The sequence below is a fragment of the Populus trichocarpa genome, chromosome 5 (assembly GCF_000002775.5).
Source record: "Populus trichocarpa isolate Nisqually-1 chromosome 5, P.trichocarpa_v4.1, whole genome shotgun sequence".
Classification (NCBI taxonomy): Eukaryota; Viridiplantae; Streptophyta; class Magnoliopsida; order Malpighiales; family Salicaceae; genus Populus; species Populus trichocarpa.
This window is the reverse complement of record NC_037289.2, coordinates 8,643,169-8,659,673: the sequence shown is the minus strand read 5'-3', so window position 1 is coordinate 8,659,673 and position 16,505 is coordinate 8,643,169. Positions and strand designations below refer to the sequence as shown.

Sequence of the window (16,505 nt, the reverse complement as noted above, 5' to 3'; positions counted from 1 at the left end):
AAGGTTACCAGGTTAACTCGAGTTAATATGGATTTGTTTTGTTGATTTTTTTAATTAATTTTTTTCTGGTTTTACTTTTGAACATTGAGTTATTTTATAATTGAATTTTATAGTTTTATTTAGTTTATTTTCAATAAAGTTATTACAATCAAGTCGCAAATTTGATATCCTAACCTAAATGGGCTTGAATTATTATTTTTTTATGTTATAAATTTTTTATTTATTTATTGTTGTTGCAACTTTTTTTTTATTATCCAGATATCCCACTACAAATGCTACCCAAGCATCATGATATTGGGCTCATGATTCTCAGCTCTTGTTTTGCTACTTTCTCCGCACTATAACAAATTCCCTTCTCCGACTCTCTTGGATCTTAGATGCATTCTACCTTAGAATGTTTCTTCACAAGCATAGCTGAAACCTCTCCTTCGCTTTAATATCTCACATTCCATTCTAAACAATTGTATTTCTTCCACATTCTCATGCTAACATAGTTCAAAACCTAAAAAGAAATGGCTAGGCCACGCAGCAGCAAGCGTAATTCCTCCTCAAGTTCTTACACATCAACAATAACCACCATAGCCTTCATAGCATTATGTGTTATAGGTGTTTGGATGCTAAATTCCAATTCAAAGGTTACTCCACAAACCACCAATCACGCCACCAAATCCACCACCACCAACATTGCCGCAGACGTGGATGTTTCTTCCTCCACTGAGGTAGAAAACACTGAATCCAGTAACAAAAAGGATACGCCTATTTATGAAGACAATCCAGGAGATCTTCCTGATGATGCTATCAAATCCGATGAGCCTAAAAGCAATAATGACAATGACAATAAAGAAGAAAGTAAGGACGGAAAACAAATAGATGATGGTGATAGTAAGGCTGATCAAGAGAGCTCATCACAGGATTTAAAGGGAGAAGGATCTGGCGAGGAGCAGCAGCAACAGGAAGAAAGACAAAATCAGATATCTGAAGAAAGTTCAGACACTCAAAACCAAACACCTGATCAAACCACTCAAGAAAGTTCTCAATCTGAAGGTAGCCAGGAAACAAACGCCAATCTAGAACAAGAAACAAACGCTAATCAAGAACAAGAGCAAATTACAGTACCTGAAACTGATGATAGTAGTTCAGAAGCTTCTACAAATCAGAATGAAGGACAAGATCAGAAGCGGCAACAACTACAACAACAAGATGTTGCAAACAGTAGTAAGGATTTACAGGATTCTCAGAACCCAGAATCAAAAAAAGACCAACAACAACAAGAGAGTACTGGACTCAACCAAAACGATCAAGAATCTAATCAAAATGAGAAATCATACGAAGACCAACAACAACGACAACAACAAGAGAATAGTGGACTCAATGAAAACACTCAAGACTCTAATCAAAATGAGAAATCATATGAAGAGCAACAGCAAGAGCAAAGACAAGAAGATGCTGGAGTTCAGAATTCTTCTCAAGAATCCCAGAATGAGGTATCTGAAGAAGATAAAAAAAAGAGAATGCAGCAACAACAACAACAACAACAAACATCACATCATCAAGAAGCCGAAAAAGAATCTCAGGTTGATAGCAACACAAACCAAGAAACCAAGCAGGACTCAAGCTCTGGCGAGTCAGCATTTCCAGGCAGCGAGAACCCAGGAATACCAAAAGAATCAAAGGAGTCAAAGAAGTCATGGTCAACTCAAGCAGCAGAGTCAGAGAATCAAAAGGAGAGAAGGAAGGAGGAATCGGACGGTAATGATAGTATGTATGGGTACACATGGCAACTCTGTAATGTCACTGCAGGTCCTGATTATATACCTTGTTTGGATAACGAAAAGGCCTTAAGACAATTACATACAACCGGGCACTTTGAGCATAGAGAGAGACACTGTCCTGAGGTTGGACCCACTTGTTTGGTCCCACCTTCTGAAGGGTACAAAAGACCCATAACATGGCCTCAAAGTAGAGACAAGGTATATCATTGAAGCTTTATGGTTAGATTAGGATGATTTTGTGGTCTTGTAACTTTGTTTAGTGTTTGGTCTTGTAGATATGGTATCACAATGTACCTCATACAAAATTGGCAGAGGTCAAGGGTCATCAAAACTGGATTAAGGTTACTGGGGAGTTCTTGACCTTCCCTGGTGGTGGAACTCAGTTCATACATGGAGCTCTTCACTACATTGATTTTGTTCAACAGGTAAACTAATCCCATAATTCAAATTCTTACATGATGCATTGTGTTAGTGGGGTCCTTAAGGAATATTTCTATGCCGTTTGAATTCTATTAGAGGTGGTAGGGTGGATATTTACCAAGAGTAATGCTGAAGTAATTATTGCTTTTATTGGCAGAGTGTCCAAGGTTCACTAAATACTAGAAAGTAAGGCTTGGTCTCGATGCAATAAAATACCATACAGCTATGAATCAATAAATAAAACTAATAAATGTCATCATTGAAGCGATGCGAGCATTCAGGCTCATACATTATTTAGCTATGCTCTTGAAGAAAATATCCTCGTCAAGTGGGGATACTTGCCATCCATATTGCCCCGTTTCCGTTGCATGAATTCTCATTTTTATCCAATGTTGGTGGTGCAGGCAGTGCCTAAAATTAAATGGGGAAAACACACTCGTGTGATACTGGATGTTGGGTGTGGAGTTGCAAGCTTTGGTGGTTATATTTTTGAAAGGGATGTTCTTACAATGTCATTTGCACCCAAGGATGAACATGAAGCTCAAGTTCAATTTGCCCTTGAAAGAGGAATACCTGCCATATCTGCTGTCATGGGTTCTCAGCGTCTCCCATTCCCTAGTAGGGTCTTCGATCTCATCCACTGTGCACGTTGTAGAGTCCCTTGGCACGCAGAAGGTCACAACTCATTCACATCTCCAGTTTGAGTCCCGTATAAATTATGATTCCAGTTGAACAAACAGCATGAAGAGCATATTTCTTGTAATCTGCCTTGCTAAAGAGGTTTGTGTACTTGTTCAGGTGGCAAGCTGCTTTTGGAATTGAATCGCGTTCTCCGACCTGGAGGTTACTTTGTGTGGTCAGCAACTCCTGTTTACCAAAAGCTTCCAGAAGATGTGGAGATATGGCAAGGTTGGATACCGAGAACTGATCTTTTGAACAATTTATAAACTTACCTCAACCTGATCTCTTGTTATTTTTCTAGCTATGTCTGCATTGACGGCATCTATGTGTTGGGAGCTTGTGACTATCCAGAACGACAAACTTAACGGTATTGGTGCTGCCATCTACCGCAAACCTACCACAAATAATTGCTACGATCAAAGAAAGAAAAACAGTCCCCCAATGTGTAAAAGTGACGACGACGCAAATGCTGCCTGGTCAGTTTTCTCTCAACCACTCCAGATGGCTCTAACAATTGGAAATGGCTTTGCAATAGCTAACTGAAATTATGGTCATTCTGGTATTGCATTTTCAGGTATGTACCTCTGCAGGCATGCATGCACCGGGTGCCTGTTTCTAAAACTGAGAGGGGGGCTAAATGGCCAGAGGACTGGCCTCAAAGACTACAAACACCTCCTTATTGGCTAAACAGCTCCCAGATGGGGATCTATGGTAAGCCAGCTCCTCAAGATTTTGCTACAGATTATGAACATTGGAAGCATGTGGTGAGCAACTCATACATGAAGGCATTGGGTATCAGCTGGTCGAATGTGAGAAATGTAATGGACATGAGAGCTGTTTATGGAGGGTAACGATATTTATTTTCCATTGTTGTTGCTAATGTCACTTGCGAGATGGAATCTTCCGATTAAAAAGCATACTTTTCACATGGTATTGATGCAAAATACATGCTTTATGCCTCCAGGTTTGCAGCAGCTCTCAAGGACCTGAAGATCTGGGTGTTCAATGTCGTGAACACAGACTCCCCAGATACTCTTCCGATAATATATGAGCGAGGTCTTTTTGGGATATACCATGATTGGTGTGAATCCTTCAGCTCATACCCTCGAACTTACGACCTTCTACATGCTGATCATCTCTTCTCAAAGCTGAAAAAGAGGTAAATCTACATGAGATCTCATTGGATTAGTACCCTTCATTTTCCATGTACGATTCACTTTCTCCTTCCTGAGAGCTTGATGACCAAATAGTGTTGTGGTTTTTACAGGTGCCAACTTGCTCCTCTATTGGCAGAGGTTGATAGAATCGTGAGACCTGGAGGTAAATTGATTGTTCGAGATGAGTCAAGCGCAATCGGGGAAGTTGAGAACTTGTTGAAGTCTCTGCATTGGGAGGTTCATCTAACCTTCTCCAAAGACCAAGAAGGTTTACTCAGCGCACAAAAGGGCGACTGGCGACCACAGACATATGCAGCTCTCTCCTGATCAAGAAGAGAAACAGCATCTGGCTCATAATCTTGTGCTGCCCCTTCTTAACAGTTTATTGACTTGCAAATGGCAGCTTACTGTAGAACTTTTCTTTCTTTAAAATGTAAAATCTTCTTTTGAAATACAGCTAGGTTAATGTATTTGTTATTGTCAAGTAAACCTATCAGTACTACAATCACTGCATAGAATCAAAGTATCCCGAGGGGAGAAATTTGGCATCAGAAAGTTTGTCGCTCATAACTCACTAACTTGTCTGCATCCATAAATCTGGGATCTCACCTGTTCGCTAACCCTAAAAGCCCTCCTTCACCACTTAGCAGTTCATTGTGATACTCATGGAGGTTAACAGATAAATTGACACAGACTACCAGGGATTGCGTGTGCGTAATAGGGACCTATGACTAATAGAGTTCACTTTGATCCAGCCAACACCATGATAACACAGTTTTGTCATCCAATTTTTAATCGCTATATTGTTTTAGTAGGAATCTATTATTGATTCAAAATGAAAACTGCCACTAAACCTTCTCCAGTGCCAGTGCACTCTCCCTCGTACATATAGGAAAAATCCCGTGGATAGGAAGAACTCTTGCGATGCAAAGCCAATGTATCCATCACAGAATTGCCACAGAATCATTCAACATCAGCAACTGAAATTAATGAGCTGCATTCATAATGCTAATAAGAACTCATGGGAACTCCAATTTGGTAAATAATTCGCATGATGCTTGCAGAAACACATCAATATTGGGCAATGTACACCAACTTCTTAGGAAGACAATATTCTCTTCGTGTATAAAATATGATTCGTATGAACCACAAAATGATCTTATGATCCCAAATCTTCCATAATCCCCCCCCCCCCCAACTCTTCGTCGGTGCATTAACAATTAACAACTGGAGTAGACGATATATTATCTATTTTTTAATTAATTAAGCAGGTGACAAGTCACCTGTAGTGGCAGGTAACCTGTCATTTATTGTTATATTTTTTTTTTATTTTTTTATTTTTGAACCTCAAAAACTCAATTTTAAATCATTTTTTTTCTTAAACACATTGTAAAATTCTCCATAAATCACTTACCAACCCCAAAACACCTCAAAATCACTCCAAAAAAAATAAAAATGAACTTAATCAAAAAATCTAAATTGAACTTGATTTACCTTGTCATGCATTTTATAGAAAAAAAAAAAAAACCATTACCATCAAAACCTCTCATCTAATAGAACTCATTGACACAAGAAAAGATGAGTTTTGTTGTTGAAAAATATCGTTTGTCAACTTTCTTTTTCTTTTTGCTACTTTCAGACAACTTGTTCCTCTCTGAAACTTGAAGATTGAAATGTAAAGAAAATAAATTTTTAGATCAAAATTAAATATGTAAAAACTGTAGGGATTGCAGAGTAAGAGAAAGGAAAATATGTGGACTAAATAAAACTATTTCTAGCGAATTTGAGATTAGCAATGAGATTTTTTCTTATTTTTTACTTTATTCATCTTTAATTGATTTTTTTTCTTTAATAAACTCTAATAAATTGATCATTAATTTGGACATGGAATTCTATAATTTAAAAAAAAAAGTTTGAGGATGAATTTTTTTAAAAAAAATTGGGTTATTAATTGTAGACTGTTATGTTACAGTATTTTACCTAAAGTATATTAAAAATATATATATATATATATATATATATATATTAGTGTTTTTTATGATGATGGATTTTCTTCGTCATAATACAGTTAATTTATGACAATTATGAAATTATCATAATTAAATATGATATCAGAGGTGTTTTTCAAAGACAAAAGGAATATCATGACACATTAATATCGCAAAATATTAGATACCAATCTTTTTTACTCGTTGATAAAATAGAAAGAAAAGTTTCATGACAAAAAGTCTCATAGTCGGTGATGAAAAATAGGTTGTCACAACTAAGATTCATCTATAGTTACGAAATATTTATTATTATTATTATTATTAATGTGGATGTCCGAGTCAGCTTGTGCGTACCTCAACTAATCTCACGAGCCCTGAAATTAACGACCATGTAAGTCTAGAAGTGGCCCTGAGATTTATGAGACTTGAACTGATAATCTTTAGGGAGCAAACTTAAGGTGACGAAATATTTTTACCATTATAGGATTTGGTTGTTTAGTGACAAACTTGTTCGTCTCTAAATATCAAATGCATTGGTGACAATAAGTGTTTCGTCCTTTATGGAGATTTGCTTAGTGACTCACCCAAAAAACGTTGCTGAATTAACATCTTTTTTCTATGACAATATAGCATTTGCATCTCTAAAATTTAACAAAGCAATTATTGATAAACATTATATCACTATTAATTAATCTCATTTTGCATCATCAATGAAATTTGAACATTTTATAGCATAATATATATATATATATATATATATATATATATATATATATATTAATGTTACCTATATTTATTTAATATGTCCTATCTCTATATACCATTAAAGGTGTGATGTCAAATTGTTTTTTCCCTTAAAAGTTCCACAAATCACCACAGCAGGTGCCCTACAAAGCCATGATTTTCTTCTTCTTTTCTTATTTAGTTCGATCCCTAATTCCTCAACCTGAATTAGGTCTTGAGTTTTCTTCTCCCCCTTAATTCACCATTCCTCTAATCTCTGTCAATTCCCCCCTACCCACTAATTCTATCAGTACTTCAGTCTTTCAATTTTGCAGCTAGGTAAGTTTCTTATCCACTGGTTAAAAAACATGGGATGAAAGGATATATCATGCTTTTATTCAAATATCGTTGTAGTCTTTTTTTTTTTGTTAAGTTTTATCTTATTTAATCTAATCTGATTTTTTTTCTTCAGATTTTGGGTTCTTGGCCTTGATATAAGTTGTTAGTCGCTTACCTAGATGGAGACCTTTCTATTTTGCTTAATTTTTTATTTGATTCAACCTATTAGAGGGTGTTTGTTTTTAGGTAGCTGGTGTGTTTTAAAGAAACCACAAGAAATTATTATTTGGTTAAACTTTCAACCACACTTTTAAAATGTGAGGCCCAATTATATTCATGATTCAATCTCAAGTTCACAAGAAGCAACTAACACATGCTTTTAAAGTTGATTTGAAAACACAGTTGTCTCTCCACTGTTAATTTTTGAAAAGAAAAAAAAAACCATTATAGAAAGTGATCAAAATAACCTGAGGTTATCTTTCATTCAACCTCCCTTTTCTCTTTCTTTCTTTCTTTCTTTTTTTCTTTCTTTCTTGTGTAATGAGCTCTGGTCTTCCAAACCTTCTAGCCTTGGTTCCCATATGTCTCAAAAAACAAGAAAAAAAAATCAATCCACAAAAACAAGGCCACAATAGCTAGGAATCCATCCATCAGATTTACTTGCCTTCAATCTTCTTCGATCTTCAACTTTTTTAATACAGATTATTGTTTGTATTATTTATTAATTTTGCTATTTTAAAAATAAGAGAGAAATTTGTGTTTTATTTGGTCATTTTATGTACAACGTCAATTTCAACCAAAATTTTAATCAAACATATTATAACATGTTTTTGGTCAAACAACAATTCAAACCACATTTTTATCTTAACATATATTTTACCTAGCCCAATCAAAAGTAAAAGTGAATTTTTAAAAATTATTCTTTTCAAATTACAACCACAGAAGCTACTACGATATAATTTATTGTGTTTTGACCACAAATTATAAAAAAGCATTGTTAACATGCAAATTGATAAATAAATTAGTTGTTCTTTTTAGTAGTTTAACATGCAACAACTTCAACCGTAATTTTAAAGAAACACTTATTATTTACTTTTTTTAGAAATATTTTTAACTACAGTTTTACTAAACATTTATTTAAATCAAACATACTATAATATTTTAAATAGTTTTGATGTGCTGATGTTAAGAATGATTTTAAAAAAAAAAACTTTATTTTGATGTATTTTTAAGCGAAAAACACTTTAAACCGTCACCGCTACCACAATCTCAAACAGGTAAAGAGTGGTAATTTCCAGCGTTTTAAAAGTATTTTTTTAAAAAAATTAATTTTATTTTTTCTTCAAATTATTTTTTTGTATTTTCAAATCGTTATTTTGATGTGCTAATATTAAAAATAATTTTTTAAAAATAAAAGGTATCATTTTAATACGATTCCAAACAAAAAAATATTTTAAAAACAACTGCTATTATACTTTCAAATATCCTAAAAATACCAGCCCAATCCTCCACTAGCCTGGAATGTGTTATGGGACATAAATAATGATCCTCCTATGCTTACATCTTATTGTAAATTTTTTGTTGTTCTTAGAACATACCATAATAACCAGTTTTCTATTATCTTTTAATATCCTATACTTTGAATATCATTTTTGTTTTTACAACATTTGCATCGATCTTATATTATTGCTCAATGGGGCCCTTAATTCTAGAAAAAAGAAGACTGATAGTACTCATGAAACCCTGAGCATGCCTTCCCTTCATTGCCTTGAACGAGTCTTTTCCCTTATTCTTGCTGTATCTTTCGTGCCACTTTTTTCAACTTCAATTGTTTTCCTTGTCCACGACAGTGATCTTTTGAGTGACATTTTCACTTAGACATGCATGTGGAATATTCCTTCTTGTTGTGAAATATTTAAATGAATTGTGAAATTTGTATTAGTAAATTTTGTTTTGAAAATGTATTTTTTCGTTTAGTTAGATTTGTTATTGTTAAATTTCTTTTTATTTAATTATCAGACTTTCATGACACGTATTCTAGGTTTGACGGGTTAACTTGGTTTGATGGGTTAACCCAGTTAATTCTGGGTAAACCCGTCAATTTGTTTTTCTATTTAGTTATCAAACTTTCATGACGCGAATCTCAGGTTTGACGGGTTAACCTGGTTTGAAGGGTTAACCTGGTTTGAAGAGTTAACCCAGTTAATTCAGATTTTTTTCTTTTTCTTCATTAGTTTTTTTCTTCCTATTGGTTTTTTTTCTTTGTTTTTTTCTTTTTAATTAATCTATTTAATTATCACACTTTTATGACACGACCTTATAGTCAGAGCCACATCCAATGCTCTTGGGTTCAGTGTTGCAGTCAGGCTCACTTAAACTTAAGTAATGTAAGTTTAATATTATTATTAATATTATAAATATTATTCTTGGGTCAAGCGTTGCAGCTAGACCCAAGGATTTTGGGTATATCTTTGCAGAAAGACCTAACACTCTTAGATCTTAGCTTTTTTATATATTTTTATGCAAGAAAAGAAAATTAACCCATGGCGTATGACTTTGTTTTTTTTTTTTTCCTTTTTCTTTTCCTTTCTAAGCCTTTTACTGTGAACTGCACGGTGCAGTCCACAGTAAAAAAAACTTATGCCTTTAGTTTATTTTTTTTTGTCTATAGTTTCTTAATATTAAGTTTTTCTGTTTAATTATTAGGCTTTCATGACACAGATCTCAGGTTTGATGGTTTAACCCAGTTGATTCATATTTTTTTTCTTTTTCTTCAATAGTTTTTTTCTTCCTGTATGTTTTTTTCTCTTTGCTTTTTTCCTTTTTAATTAATCTTTTTTTTTAATTTAGTTCATTAATATTAAATCTTTTTTCTATTTAGTTATCACACTTTCATGACACGAATCTCAGGTTTGACGAGTTAACCTGATTTGGCGAGTTAACTCAGCTGATTCAATTTTTTTTTCTTTTTTCTCATTAGTTTTTTTCTTCCGATTTCATCTTTTAATATTGTATGCAGTCCACAGTGAAAAGGCTGATGCCTTTAGTTTTTTTTTTTCTTTTTTTTTTTCTTTTTATGCCTTTCACTGTGGACTGCACAGTGCAGTCCACGGTGAAAAGGCTTATGTCTTCTTTTTTTTCTTTTTAATTAATTTTTTTATTTAGTTTGTTGATATTAAATGTTTTTCTATTTAGTTATCAAACTTTCATGACACGGATTTTAGGTTTGACGGCTTATGCATTCTTATAAGTTTTTTTTTCTGTTACTTTTTCTTTTGAATTAATATTTTTTTTATTTAATTTAGTTCATTAATATGATTTTTTTTCTATTTAGTTATTGGTTGATGTCTTTTTTCTATTTAGTTATCTTAGGTTTGGCTAATTGAAGAATTTTTTTTTCTTTTTGCTTTTTTTTTTGTTTTTATACCTTTGACTGTGGATTGCACAATGCAATCCGTAGTGAAAAGGCTGATGCCTTTTGTTTGTCTTGGTTTTTTCCTTTTTAAGTAATTTTTTTCGTTTAATTTAGTTTGTTAATGTTCAATTTTTTTCTATTCAGTTATCAAACTTTCATGACACAGATTCCGGGTTTGACGGGTTAACCTGGTTTGACGGGTTAACCCAATTAATTCTGGGTAACCCGCCAATTTTTTTTTTCTATTTAGTTATCAATTTTTCACGACACGAATCCAAGGTTTGACGAGTTAACCTGCTTTGAAGGGTTAACCCAGTTAATTCAGATTTTTTTTTTCTTTTTCTTCATTAGTTTTTTTCTATTTAATTAATCTATTTAATTATCACACTTTTATGACACGACCTTGCAGCCAGACCTGCATGCAAGGCTATTGGATCTGGTATTGCAGTGAAACTCACATAAACTTGGGTCATGCAAGTTTAATGTTATTATTAATATTATAAATATTACTCTTAGGTCAGGCGTTGCAGCAAAATCCAAGACTCTTGAGTATAACTTTGTAGAAAGACCTAACACTTTTAAATCTTAATTTTTTTTATATTTTTTATGCAAAAAAAATGACCCGCGGCATCGCACGGGTCATGTAACTAGTAAGCTTCCTCACGCCTTTTATTTTCATTCACTTATATATTATAATAATATAATAATTATTATTATTATTATATTATATTATATTATAATTATAAACTGCTCATTTTTTTTGTTTTTATTTTTTTTCATTCTTTTTCCTTTTTTTATGCCTTTATGGCTTTTTTTTTGTTTTTTTCTTTGTGTTTTTTTTCTTTTAATGAATTTTTTTTGTTTAATTTAGTTTGTTAATGTTAAATTTTATTTTATTTAGTTATCAGACTTTCATGACACGGATCCCGAGTTTGACGGGTTAAACTGGTTTTACGAGTTAACCCGAAATTTTTTTCTCTTTTTAATTAATTTTTTTGTTTAGTTTAGTTTGTTAATGTTAAATTTCTTTCTATTTAATTATCAGACTTTCATGACACGTCTCCCGGGCTTGACAGGTTAACCCAGTTAATTCTGAGTTAACCCGTAAATTCTTTTTTCTATTTAGTTATCAAACTTTCATGACGCGAATCTCAGGTTTGACGAGTTAACCTGATTTGAAGGGTTAACCCAGTTAATTCAGATTTTTTTTCTTTTTCTTCATTAGTTTTTTCTTCCTGTTGGTTTTTTTTTCTTTGTTTTTTTCTTTTTAATTAATCTATTTAATTATCACACTTTTATGACACGACCTTGCAGCCAGACCCACATCCAAGGCTATTAGGTCCGCTGTTGCAACTAGACTCAACTAAACTTGAGTCATGTAAGTTTAATATTATTATTAATATTATAAATATTACTCTTGGATCAAGCGTTGCAGCTATACCAAAGACTCTTGGGTATATCTTTGCTGAAGACCTAACACTCTTAGATCTTAGCATTTTTTGATGTTTTTTATGCAAGGAAAAAAAATAACCCGTGGCGTATGCCTTTGTTTTTTTTTTCTTTTCCTTTTTAAGTCTTTCACTGTGGACTGCACTAAAGCTGATGCCTTTAGTTTTTTTTTTTTGTCTTTTTATCTTTTTTTTTTTAATTTAGTTTTTTAATATTAAATTTTTTCTGTTTAATTATCAGACTTTCATGACATGAATCCCAGGTTTGATGAGTTAACCCAGTTGATTCAGATTTTTTTTTCTTTTTCTTCATTAGTTTTTTTTCTTCCTGTAGGTTTTTTTTCTCTTTGCTTTGTCCTTTTTAATTAATCTTTTTTTTACTTATATAATAATAATAATAATTATTATTATTATTATATTATAATTATAACATATACTAAAAGTGCTCAGCGTTTCACTGTGCACTGCACAGTGAAACGCTGAGCTGTCTTTTTTTTTTTAATTTTTTTTAATTTTTTTCCTATTTTTATTTAAATCTTTTTTCTATTTAGCTATCACACTTTCATGACACGAATCCTAGGTGTGACGGGTTAACCTGATTTGGTGGGTTAACCCTGTTGATTCAGATTGTTTTTCTTTTTCCTCATTATTTTTGTTCTTCCGATTTTATCTTTTTATATTGTATGCAGTCCACGGTGAAAAGGCTGATGCCTTTATTTTTATTTTTTTTTGCTTTATTTTTTCTTTTTATGCCTTTCACGGTGGACTGTACAGTGCAGTCCACGGTGAAAAGGCTGATGTCTTCTCTTTTTTTTAATTAATTTTTTTATTTAGTTTGTTGATATTAAATTTTTTTTCTATTTAGTTTTCAGACTTTCATGACACGGATCTCAGGTTTGACGGGTTAACCCAGTTAATTCAGATTTTTTTTCTTCATTAGTTTTTTTCTTCCTGTTAGTTTTTTTTCTTTGTTTTTTTAATTAATCTATTTAATTATCACACTTTTATGACACGACCTTACAGTCAGACCCACATCCAAGACTATTGGGTCTGGTATTACAGCTAGACCTATTTAAACTTGGATCATGCAAGTTTAATGCTATTATTAATATTATGAATATCACTCTTAGGTCAGACGTTGCAGCCAAACCCGAGACTCTTGGTTATAGTTTTGCAAAAAAACCTAACACATTTAGATCTTAGCGTTTTTTAATATTTTTTATGTAAAAAAATTGACCCGCGGCATCGCGCGGGTCATATAACTAGTTTTATGCTAGAGTTTGGAGGCCAATAAAGAATAAGTTTCTTTCTCAAAAGATCTAATTTCAAGATTTTAACTCGAGAAATTAAAGAAAAGAAGAAACTTGTTTGGCCACATTGATCCAAGCCTATACCTTTTGTAGTTACTGAATTTGTTTTATCATTAATGTTTGGGACTTGCTAATTTTCTTACATCTTCATCCCGTATTAATCGGTTCAGAGAAGAGGACAAATATTTTCCTTCACACTTGCGGCGCAGCTTCAATGATTTCCCATTAATAAAATATATATATAACGTTTTAAAATTACATTATAGTTTGATAACCAATATGCAATGCAAATATTAATATAAGGTCCATACAAATATTGAATTTTATTATAAGTATGATATACAATTAAATTTAAATAATAAAAAAGTAAATTGAAGATTTATTTTAAAAGATTCATTGTTTAATTAAGAAGAAACAACAACAATATATTTATATATAATCAGATTTGGATTCATGGATACATTTTCCTTGCCTCTAAACACATTATTTACCAAGGTCAAATGCCTCTCATTTCTGTTGACGATAATAGCTTGTTTGAGAGTATAATAAATATTGTTTTTTAAAATTATTTTTATTTATAAATATATTAAAATAATTTTTTTATTTTTTAAAATTTATTTTTCACTCTAAAAACACAACAAAAAAATTTCAAAAGTTTTTTAAAAGCTTAAAAATATTAGAATATATCGCATATTTATTTATGGTGTAGATAATTTTGTCAAATTAATAAAAAGAAGATGATTTTTCTCTAATCGATTCTTAAATTAATTTGGTCCAAATAACTTTTATGTATTTTTAGAGCTGGTTTGAAGGAGTTATAAATTTTTTAAAAAACTATTTTTTTATGGAAAAATATTAAAATAATTTTTATTTTATTTTTTAAATTTTATTTTTAACATTAACAAATTAAAACAATACAAAAACACATTAAAAAAATTAATTTAAAACTAGAAAAAATTAAAAAGTTTCTAAAAACATAAATATACCACTGGCAAACAAGTGCTTCATAAACAAGACCAAACCAACAGAGGGGAGAGCTTTGCTCCAAATTATGAAGGATTATCAATATCAACTAAGCGTCCTTAACACAGTTATGGAAGAGGAGGTTTAAGGAAAGGTCTTATCAGTAAATTGCTTTCATGTCCTGTCAAGGTCGATGAACTTCCCAGTATTTCAAACTACCCTCAGAAACCACAGACATTCTAAGTTACGCAACAATCAACTTTCCATCTCCCTTTCCTTGTTTAGAAACTTCACTTAATCACTTCTCTTCCTTTCATCTTCTTCTCTTTCCCTTCAAGAAGCCACTGTGCAAGACACCGTTGTTGTCTCTCTCTCCCTCAACATTTTATTTACTGCTACAGCTTTCAGAAAAAAAGTAAAGGAAAACTATGGGTCGTGGAAAGATTGAGATCAAAAAGATTGAAAACCCCACTAACAGGCAAGTCACCTACTCAAAAAGAAGAAATGGTATTTTCAAGAAAGCCCAGGAACTCACTGTTCTTTGTGATGCTAAGGTCTCTCTTATCATGTTCTCCAACACTAACAAATTCCATGAGTACATTAGCCCCTCCACAACGTACGTGTACATTATATGTTTCTCTCAAAGTATTTCTTCTTTTTTTTTTCTTGTCTCTCTCTGTCTTCGTTGATGCAGCTATATGAAACCTTAATAATGGAACTGTACGTGTTGGTTTTATTATTATGACCAGGACAAAGAAGATCTACGATCAATATCAGAAGGCTTTAGGCATAGATCTGTGGAGCGCTCAATACGAGGTTAACATCTCTTTCTGCCTTTCTTCTAATGTTTGATCTATATTCAAAGCATTTTGTTTGTGAGGTTTGCAGAAAATGCAAGAGCAATTGCGGAAGCTGAAAGATATCAATCATAAGCTGAAAAAAGAAATCAGGTAACTTTGAAAAAGAAAGAACCTTGATGATCCATACATGTACGTACGTATGTATGTATGTTTGTATATGGTTGTGGTTGTGGTTGTGGTTTTAGTTTATTTCTTTTTAATTAGGGGAATATTTGTGAAGTGGAGCTGCTAATTAAGGTGTTGGTTTTAACAGGCAGAGGATAGGAGAGGACCTTAATGAATTGAGCATTGATCATCTGCGCGTTCTTGAGCAAAATATGACTGAAGCCTTGAATGGTGTCCGTGGCAGGAAGGTATGTCAGATGCTGGATTTGATTTGGGGCTTTTTCCTAATTCCTAAAAGTGATTTGGGCTTCTTGTTAATTTTGTGGACATTTATTAATAAAAAATATTAATTAATTATGATCTTAACATTTGTTGGCTCAAAGGAAAATTTAATTATTGTTTTAAGGAAAATTTATACACCTTCGAACTTAATTATGCTTCTTTATTTTTGCGTTATGGGCTTTCATGAACTGGATGCTGGGTGCATGCATGCCCTTGCACTCATTTCATATTTTAGGAACATGCCTTGTCAAATTAACAGTTTATACTAACAATTTCAACATTCTTTGATTGTTTACAGTACCATGTTATCAAAACACAAACCGAAACCTATAAAAAGAAGGTTAGTGATATATAAAATGCGTTTTCAATTTCATGAACGCAGAACAAATCACTCTTGTTATATATAAATTGCAGGTAAGGAGTTTGGAGGAGAGACATGGAAACCTCTGGATGGAATATGTAAGAATGTAAACTTTCATGTCTTGTTTTCATTAACTTTTCAACTTAGAATAAACAGATGGATTAAACCAGAGAATTTCTTCTTTTTTTGTATGGTTTTCTTTTGGAATTCAAGGAAGCAAAAATGGAGGATCCACGATATGGATTAGTGGACAGTGAAGGAGATTATGAATCTGCTGCTGCTCTTGTAAATGGGGCTTCCAACCTCTATGCATTCCGCCTGCACCAGGGGCACCACCACCACCATCCTAATCTTCACCTTGCTGGTGGGTTTGGACCCCATGACCTCCGTCTTCCTTGAGTGGTCCTAGTCTTCAGACATCTAATCTAAGTGCTCTCGTGATAATTAGAGATGCTATCTCTGATATTGAATAATGAAGAACGTAGTGAGGTGGACTGATTACAGTCCACTGCAGATATAATCAAACTATATTTATGCTTATATAGATTGTAATTTGGTGCATCAGGATAATGTGTTGGTAAACTTGTTAGACTGTGATTTGAGCAACTGAGTGCAAATGGCCATTTGGAGAATCTGGGAATTTTGTGCACTGTTACTGGAGATGGCAGAAAAAACTCTTTA

General features: G+C 32.7%; 2 protein-coding genes across 2 annotated transcripts; both read left to right on the top strand.

Annotated features, from left to right (window-relative positions):
• The first annotated feature begins 317 nt into the window (after positions 1–317).
• Positions 318–4,556, top strand: LOC18099233 (probable methyltransferase PMT27). Its single transcript, XM_006383085.3, has 8 exons — positions 318–1,970; positions 2,048–2,197; positions 2,597–2,867; positions 2,991–3,101; positions 3,175–3,349; positions 3,448–3,720; positions 3,838–4,032; positions 4,141–4,556. The coding sequence occupies exons 1-8, from the start codon at positions 513–515 to the stop codon at positions 4,355–4,357; spliced, it is 2,850 nt and encodes a 949-aa protein (XP_006383147.1). The 5' UTR covers positions 318–512; the 3' UTR covers positions 4,358–4,556.
• A 9,925-nt stretch (positions 4,557–14,481) lies between these two features.
• LOC18099232 (agamous-like MADS-box protein TM6) lies at positions 14,482–16,456 on the top strand. The gene is made up of 7 exons (XM_024600333.2): positions 14,482–14,832; positions 14,966–15,032; positions 15,105–15,166; positions 15,330–15,429; positions 15,762–15,803; positions 15,878–15,922; positions 16,038–16,456. Exons 1-7 carry the CDS (start codon positions 14,645–14,647, stop codon positions 16,221–16,223), a joined length of 690 nt encoding a protein of 229 aa, XP_024456101.2. The 5' UTR covers positions 14,482–14,644; the 3' UTR covers positions 16,224–16,456.
• The last annotated feature ends 49 nt before the right edge of the window (positions 16,457–16,505 follow it).

Coding starts and splice junctions, on each gene's coding strand:
- LOC18099232 (XM_024600333.2), top strand. CDS start 14,645: ATGGGTCGTGGAAAGATTGAGATCAAAAAGATTGAAAACCCCACTAAC. Junction 14,833..14,965: donor TACATTAGCCCCTCCACAAC/GTACGTGTACAT, acceptor TATTATGACCAG/GACAAAGAAGATCTACGATC. Junction 15,430..15,761: donor ATGGTGTCCGTGGCAGGAAG/GTATGTCAGATG, acceptor GATTGTTTACAG/TACCATGTTATCAAAACACA.
- LOC18099233 (XM_006383085.3), top strand. CDS start 513: ATGGCTAGGCCACGCAGCAGCAAGCGTAATTCCTCCTCAAGTTCTTAC. Junction 1,971..2,047: donor GGCCTCAAAGTAGAGACAAG/GTATATCATTGA, acceptor TTGGTCTTGTAG/ATATGGTATCACAATGTACC. Junction 2,198..2,596: donor ACATTGATTTTGTTCAACAG/GTAAACTAATCC, acceptor TTGGTGGTGCAG/GCAGTGCCTAAAATTAAATG.